At 50.3% G+C, this 8,544-nt stretch overlaps 1 protein-coding gene across 3 annotated transcripts in view; it reads left to right on the forward strand.

The window, feature by feature from the left end:
* nol9 (nucleolar protein 9) overlaps positions 1 to 4,742 on the forward strand; it is an 18,812-nt gene extending 14,070 nt beyond the window's left edge. For all 3 annotated transcript variants that reach the window (XM_088617262.1, XM_088617263.1, XM_088617261.1), the window contains 3 exons: positions 385 to 559; positions 1,822 to 1,955; positions 2,346 to 4,742. In XM_088617262.1, the coding sequence (XP_088473388.1) occupies positions 385 to 559; positions 1,822 to 1,955; positions 2,346 to 2,486 (450 nt within the window). In that variant the 3' untranslated portion in view covers positions 2,487 to 4,742. The remainder of the gene's footprint in view (positions 1 to 384; positions 560 to 1,821; positions 1,956 to 2,345) is intronic.
* The last annotated feature ends 3,802 nt before the right edge of the window (positions 4,743 to 8,544 follow it).

Genomic DNA, 8,544 nt, shown 5'->3' on the forward strand with positions numbered 1-8,544 from the left:
CCATGCGCCTCGCTCTAAAGCATTAGAGAGGAGAGGGTGGCAGCTCTTACCGATTTTGTCTCCGAGATGACGAGCACCTGGGCACCTTGGGATACCTTACTCTAACTCTTCTCAGGGGAGCTGAGCCACAGACTCAAACCAGTGGAGCCCAAACTGTGTGTCCCAAGCTGCATGCTTTTCAGCCACTCTGGGGTCTGTGAGTGGACCACGCAGCTGTATATGATGCTCCATCCTCTTCAAGGAATATAGCCCTTGAGGTGCTAGAAAAGAGCAAGTAGAGGACTTTTGTCATCATGTCGTGAGCGGACCCAGGACGAGTGAGCTGTCGCTTGAGGCTGCAGGTTTGTGGGTACCTGTGTGTGAAGCCGTGTCTCTGTTTCACAGGTGCCCATGTCGTCTGTAGCCCTGAGGGTGATGCATTGTGAGGTGGCCCCTGCCCACGTCCTGTACACCGCCAACGCCAGTCTGGTCGGCCTCTGTGTCCTGGCAGAGAAGGTGGGGGGGGCGGGAGGGCCGGTGCTTCTGTCCCGAACCCCCGTCTGCGAATGCCTGGGCTTTGGTGAGTCTTCATAGCTGGTTGGGGGGAGGGTCACAGATGAGAGGGGTTCTTCCCCTGCTGTTTCTCCTCCCGGTGGCTCTGTGGCTAAGGATCCACGCCTGTGGCAGGAAGGTTGCCGGTTTGTATCCCGCAGCCGGCAGAGGAATCCTACTCCGTTGGGCCCCCGAGCAAGGCCCTTAACCACAGCTGCTCCAGGGGCGCCGTATAAATGGCTGACCCTGCACTCTGACCCCAAGCTTCTCTCCCTGTTTGTGTGTCTCATGGAGAAAAAGTTTGGGTCTGCGAAAAGACAAATTCCTAATACAAGAAATTGTATAGGGCTAATAAAGTGATCTTATCTCTCTTCTATTCCAGTCGCCCTTTAAAGATGTCTCACTAGTTATGACGTTATGAGTTGCAGCAGTGTCAAACACGAATGACCCCCATGCAAAATGAAGGATAATAATAATAATTATAATAATTGCTTACAGTTATATAGCGCTTTTCTGGACACTCCACTCAAAGCGCTTTACAGGTAATGGGGACTCCCCTCCACCACCACCAATGTGCAGCATCCACCTGGATGATAGCGTAAAAGACCTGTGTTTTTGACAAATACTAAAGGTCTCACTCCAGTTGATGAGAATAGAGGTTTTCCTCCGTTCTCTTCTGCATCCTCACACGTCAGGTGATTTCTTAACACGAAATTAAGCCGGTCTTTGCAGAAATGCTGAGAATAAGCTTCCAGGAGGTGCCAGATCACATCTCACACGGGTGTTTCTGTTTGCCCTGCCAGTCCGTTTACTTTTGTATAGCAGCCTAAGTTTCTGAATTTATTTGAGGCAAATTGCTGAAACCACAGTATGGTTGGTGAAGCAGTAGAAATAATTGAGTCTGTATTCCTGACTTTTTTTACATACAAGACTGTCTCAGTCTAATCTATAGATTGCCAGTAAAATCCAGGAACTCTGTGCACTGCCTAGGTTTAGTGAGTGGCTGTGTCTGTCATCCTAATAATGTCTTCCGTGGTTCATTCAGTGTGACTGTCTAGCATCTGTCCGGCTGTAAGCCCTGACCCTAACGGTCCAGAAGTGTTTTTAAACTGGCAGAAAACAGAAGAGGACACCATTGTAATCTGCGAGTGTGAGACTGAGGAGCTAGGCCTGTGTACTAGCTGCAGAGGATTGAGCAGAGGTTTATTCCACACTGAACCCCTCCTGAAAATGATTGTGGCCAGACGCCGGATTTCAGCCCTCTCCTGTCTGTCTGTCTGCTTGCTCTAGGAGTCCTGCGCGGTGTGGATGTGCCGAGGGGCCTGTATTTCGTGGTGACGCCTGTGCCCCCTTCTGTCCTGCGACAGGTCAACTGTCTGCTGCTCGGGGGGGTGACACTACCCCACACCCTCCTCAGGACACAGGTGAGAAATGGACCCCGGCGTCAGACCCCCTCGAGAGAAATGTCCTGTCATGTTAAGGGGGTTCAGCTAACCTGTTTCCAGCAGTCATGTTTTCGGAGAAACCAGCCATGCTTTTTTCTCCTTCGCTTTACCCTTGTTTTCATTTCCTTAGCGTGCATATATAAAAAAAGACTGTAATTTTCAAGCATGTCATAGGAAAGGATGGCAGAATGAGCTGAGATATGTAGCAGAGATGAGCCTGTATTTAGAATACAGGACAAGGTGAATGAGAGAGGTGGGGGCGAGGTGTTCTGTGTCACAGAAAACGCCTGGAAATTGTAAGGGGGCAAGAATAAAGAGAGAGGTGGCTGTCCTCGTGCATGGCTGATGCTCGTGGGGTCTGTGTTGCAGCTGGGGGCTGAGGGGGAGTGCCCTTACATCACCTCGGACTACAGCTTTGACATCTCGGGGGCTGGGAAGCTGAGGGTACAGAAGGGGCTGAAGAGGCGCGAGCACCTGGGGGGCTTCTCCAGCAGGAACGGGCCCCGCTAGGGCTGGAACCAGGCCCGGGCAGCCTGCACCGGTTCTGTTCGGGGCGGGGAGAAGCAGATTCAAACCCGGTTCGAGCCACAGCACTTAAAGACGAAGACTGTCGTACTTTCCCCCACACCGACATCTTGAATCATCATGGGGTTCTCTCTCCTTCGCTCTGCAGCCGTTGTGAAATGGAGGGGAGCTGTCTGTCCCACTGGCTCCTGTTAGCGATGCTGAGAGCAAGGTGGAATTTCCTTCCTAAACCTTGTTTTTATTGCTTTTGTTGTTTTTTTTTACTTTGGAGTCTCATGAGTGAGTGAGTAGTTTCTGGTTAGTTTTGAAATCGGACAAAGGACTGGAGGGTAAATGAGTGCATCGAAAGATTTTGCCTCCTTAGACATTTAGTAAATTCCTCTCGTGAGGCATTCTTCACCTTTCCTTTTGGACTGAAAACAGAGGGAAGGATCCGATCTGGAATGTTTTCATGGTTTTATAGACTAGGTCAGGCCTGATCTCGGAGGTATCGTTTTATCACAAGACACGCTCTAGCTTGACTGGGTGGGGAGGGCAGGTATCAAAAGTGAAAACCTGCTTAAATGGCTTCCCGACGTGTTTTCAAATCGGCGCAGCATGAGGAGCTCTCCTGTAGGGGTGCCCCATCAGCTGTGCACCTACACACACACACACACACTTCGGGGACTGGAGCCCAGGAATAGCACGCTCTCCCTGTGTTGCGCTCACACGTCGGCCACATGCCCGCACGTTTTCCCATGATGCCGGAGAAGTGCATGAGCTGCAGCGCGATCAAGGACTGCAACAGCGAAAGCTGTATTTCCCCGCGCGGAGGACAGAAATGAATCGGCATGTGCAGCAGCAGCAGCAGCCCAGAAAGGTGATGGGGGGGGGGGTGTACGTGTCTGGTTCAACATCAGGAACCTGCAAGTGCAAATCAGACACCCGAAAGCCCTTGTCGACGAGCCCTTTTTGTTAGGCAGGTTTTGAGTGCTGTGTTCTCTCCATGTGTTTCTCTTGACTCTTTGCTTTCTTAATGCTCCCTCTGAGCTGACCGGCCCGCTCTCGTGAGACCTGACGGGCGCCGCGTGCCAGCGTCAGTGACTGAAGTGTGCCAGCCTGGCGCAGGGCAGCCCTCCCGACCGCGTGGCACGCCTGCACAGTGAGGAGCACAGCTCAGGGCTGCAGGGCCCTGGAAGTGAGGTTTTTGGATCCGGTCCCAGTCTCTCCCTGAAGGGCTCGGTCTAGTGCAAAGCCTGCTCCTGTTGCACTGGGCACGCCCGGCACACCTTCAATCCCTGCGGTGTTGTCAACCACGCGGTTCTGCACCACGGTGTCCCCTGATCTGATCAGCAGAGGCCAGTGCAGCTCACCTGAAGCCCAGCCCACCTGTAGTGTGGATGAGGAACGGTATGAAGAGTTTGAGGGACTAGTGTGGTCTGCAGTCCGTTTTGCACAGATGTGTTTAGACCAAGCGGCTGGTTGACTTAGTGGATTTAGATCAGCCTGAAAGAAGTGACTGATGAGAGCCATTTCCATTTTTTGTGTTTTTTTTTTACATCAAGGAAAGAGTGTCCTGGACAAACAGTGGAGAGATGGCAGGGGCAAGCAGATTAGATATCTGTTTTTTAAATTTCGTTACTTTATCGTGATTTTTTTTGCGCTGTAACGGCCTGCTCTGGGAATCGCCACTTGTGCGTTTTCCCGTGTCTTGTCTCCCGGCCGCGCACCGTCCTGATCGCCCACGAGGGGCAAGTGGGGAACTGTGGGTAATCTCCTCTGACCCGCCTGTCTCCGAGTCCCTCGTCAGTTCACACCTCCCAGGCTGCACCGCTCCCTGACCCAGAGCAACACCACAGCAGGGCGCTTTCTCACCCGGTGCTGAAAGAACCCCTCGCCTCCTGGGGAGTCCTGGTCTCAGCCTGCTGGGGTCACCACCCAGGCTCGAACCCGCACCCGGGGCTCAGGCAAGTGCCTTACCAAGTTGTGCCAGTACTGATTCTGTCAGGCCGCCTTGTGGAACGTGCAGACGTAGGCAGTAGCAGCATCACGCCGTGGGGAAGCAGCTGTGCCCGTGTCTGCCCTGGCTGAGGGAGACGGGGGGGGCGGGGGTGTCGGGCAGGGCTGGGGGCAGTCTGTGCGAGACCCGTGGACACATTCTGCACACGCTCCTCGCCATGTACCGGTCTCTGGTCCTTTTCCCTTTTTTATACTGGTATGTGCAAGTGTTTATCTCCGTAATAAATCATTTCATTGATAAAAGTCTCTTTGTTCTCAAGTCAAAGCAGCGGTTTTGGCTGCTCCTCGGCCTAAATCTTCTTTCTCAATACATACAGGCTGTACATGTAGCACCCAGAGAGCCTGTATGTGAAAATGAATTGTTCCTCGTTTGGTATATAAGCATGAAGCGTGTAAGCGTGTAAGAAATGTGTCAACTCTTCATGATATGCAGTATATCCCTCCATGTGGGATCCCCATCCCTCTAGCAGCCATATCACCCTGCAACTCAACCTGGATGGGAGACCTCCTGGGAAAAACTAAGGTTGCTGCTGGAAGAGGTGTTAGTGGGGCCAGCAGGGGGCGCTCACCCTGCAGTCCATGTGGGTCCTAATGCCCCAGTGTAGTGACGGGGACACTATACTGTAAACAGGCGCCGTCCTTCGGATGAGACGTAAAACCGAGGTCCTGACTCTCTGTGGTCATTAAAAATCCCAGGGCGTTTCTCGAAAAGATTAGGGGTGTAACCCTTGCGTCCTGGACCTTACCAATGATTGGCCCTTACCAATCATGGCCTCCTAATAACCCCCCTCTATGAATTGGCTACATTACTCTGCTCTCCTCCCCACTGAGAGCTGATGTGTGGGGAGCGTTCTGGCGCACTATGGCTGCCGTCGCATCATCCAGGTGGGGCTGCACATTGGTGGTGGTGGAGGGGATCCCCATTATCTGTAAAGCGCTTTGAGTGGAGTGTCCAGAAAAGCGCTATATAAGTGTAAGCAATTATTATTATTATGTGTGTAAAACTGCACAAGTAAAGAGAGCACAATGGGGGTGCATTGGTCAGTGTTTACCACTAGGGGGAAGGCAAGAGCAGTGCGTGCTTTGAGTTTTATAGTCTCCCTCTAGCGGCCACTTCGTGTAATGGCCGTCCGGCTTGCTTTTTGTTATTGAGCAGTAAACGACTGCTAGTGCGAGGGTGGCCCACGGGGGTTGTGCGTGGCACTGCGAGGGGAAGAGATTTGCTTCCTATCTGGTGTCAGTGAAGAAGGGAGTTGAGTCCCCTGACCCACCCCCACTCACTCTGGTGCCTCTCAGCCCTGGTACTGCGACAGCGCGTACTCATACAAAAGGATGCTTCCGTAGCAGACTGTTCTAAGTGCAGTTCTGCGCGCAAGAGTAATTACATACTGTTTAAAATAGCATAGCCAGCCCCCTCCACCTCCACCTTCAATTGCTTTGGTATAAGAAAACAACCATGATAAATGCCACTTACTGCAGCTAATTGTAAGCTGAGCGCACTGCCCTATAAAGCTGTTCAATTATAGGAGGGGAGCACCCTGCAGGAGCACAGGCCTGCCATCTGCTCTACCGGCAGCAATTTGAGCCCGAGCGTCCTGGAGCGTGGAACCGATTCTCCGGTCTCGGGTTCAGCAGCGGCTGCACGGCCCTTGGAGGGGGCTTCCCTGACGGGAACACAGGCATGCAAATCGTAAGGAAGCCGGAAGACCGGTGATCCACTGGTTCCTCCTGGTAACTTCCTTCTTCTGGCCCTCGGCAGGCGTGCACATTGTTAACCCCCCCCACTCCCCCTTCAGAACCTGAGCCCGAATCATCTCCACTTCCCTGTTCTCGCAAAAACAAAAAACGCCCTGTTGCAAAGGGTGGTTCGCTTAACACGCCCGGAGATGTAAAAACGGATCTGTTCGTGGATTGGATGGTGTCGCTTACTGGGATAACTCTGCCAGGTGACATAGTGCACTTGAGTCCAAAACCTTGCTGGAAGGCGTGTCAAAAATGAAAAATGCAGGTTCCACTGTCTTGTATGAAATCAACACTTCACGTTTCACTCGATCCCTGAAGTCGCAGGAGCGAGAGGGGCTTGTCTGTATCGACTCCGACATGACACATATCCGCGAGGTGGCAGGGAGCTGGAGAGCATTCCTTCGTGGAAGTGTGTTTTGAAAAGTTGGCAAGGGATCGGGCCAGAGGTGGTTGTTTGCTTTCAGAAAATGGGGCCTATTAATCCATTACTACTTCTGGCCTGCCGGGGCAAAGTTTTCCAAATAAACCGAACTCTCTGTGGCCTGGAAAATCTGACTTGATTTATAGCTCCTGGGGATTTCACTTTGGGTTGCTTTCAAGTGCCGTCATTTAATCTCCGAGGTGGGGGGTTGCTGAAGGTAAACTCTTAGTTTGCACTCTTGAATTCACACGCTCAGAACCAAAATCTTTACTTAACAACAGGACTGAAAAAGATTATAAAATTGCCCCCTTTGTTGTCATCATCTCCTTGCTCCTAATTCCCCATATTAACTATTTTACATGTAAAATTTCCTTCCTAAACCTGTGCATGTACTGTAAACTGGGTGGGGCTGCATTAGAATTTATCTGACTTTTGTCCTATTAAAATAGCTATACAGATACTATAGAGGTCACCTTTTGATTATGGATGTCTAGTTTAAAATTTTTAAGTCAAGGAAGCGGATCTGAGTGGATTCCTGTATGTTAAATCTAAATCCCTAAAGCAGAGGACACAGATTTGAACATGTTTTTACTGTGCAATTTACACAATCTGTCCTAACACTTCATGGCCACAATGTGTTTTGATACAATTTACAGATAATAATTGAGCCCTCTTGTTTAACCTTTCTTGTAAGATAATGCCATGGTCTAAGATCTAAGCAGTTCCTAGAAGAAAGTGCTGAGCAGTTACCGCTGCAGTTATACTCTGTCTAATCTGAGTTTTGATCTTATTATTTTGTTCTCAGTTGCTTAGACCTGTTGCTTGGATGTAGAGAAACCAAAAACTCAAGCATAGTGTTTTTGTTGTATTTTAGAGCACAAATAACATAGGATGCAAATTAAGGAAGTTCCATAAGCATACTGCAAGGGTGCACTAATCCCAGGAATACAATTACCGCAAAAATGGTTCGTGTTCATTGTTCATTGTTTCCCTTAATGAGAGAGCGAAGCTGTAGACAATGCTGTGACTTCATTGTACAAGTTTGGCATGGCATGGGGGAAAGTCATGTTATATACAAGCTACTGATGTTCTGGGATAATTCCAGATCCGTTCCCCATCTGAAAGGAGTGCGCTGCACTGTGTGGCGAAAAGGACTGAACCCTTTTAGTCTTGAATAGATTCTGAGAGGACCTCGGTCAATTATTCAGAATCCTGAAAGGAATTGACACAGTCAGCTCAGAACACGTTCAAAATTGTCAGTGAAATACAAACCAGAGGTCTAAAACTTAGGACAGAACGTTCTGCATTACACAAAGGGTGGTGGGGGTCTGGAACACACGGTCCTGGCTTCTTTCACGTATCGGCTGGACGAGATCCACAGATCTCGGGGACTAGCAGCCGAGCAAATTAGAAGGCCAAATCGCCTCCCCTCGTTTGTTATCTTTCTAATGTTCTAATCTTGTCAGAAGTTATTTTAAGCTTTTTTTAATAGCAGACAAGCGGCACAGCAGTCTAGGCCAGCGATCACCTGCCCTCACCAGTGGTTTACATTGCAACCCACATCTTCACTGTGTGTACTTGGAGGAGTTATTACCTTCATAAATTGTAACGATCGGTAGCTATTTCAGGACCAGATAGCCCGCTGCAGTTTGTGTTTCAGCTGGTACCTGAGCGAGCCGGCCTGTTTTATCCATGAGGCGATTGCAGTTGCCCAGCAGCTGAAGTAGCTACTAAAATAGCAATGCCTCTCCCACAGGGCTGCCTTACCTCGTTGTTCTCTTGTTGCTGTTTTCTTCCGCTCCTTGCAGGGGTGTGCTAAAATTAAATCGCCCGTGGAGCCCGGGCTTGGTGAGCCGAAGACCTCAATGATCAAGCTCCTGT

This window comes from Lepisosteus platostomus, chromosome 23 (assembly GCF_059453375.1).
Source record: "Lepisosteus platostomus isolate fLepPlt1 chromosome 23, fLepPlt1.hap1, whole genome shotgun sequence".
Lineage (NCBI taxonomy): Eukaryota > Metazoa > Chordata > Actinopteri > Semionotiformes > Lepisosteidae > Lepisosteus > Lepisosteus platostomus.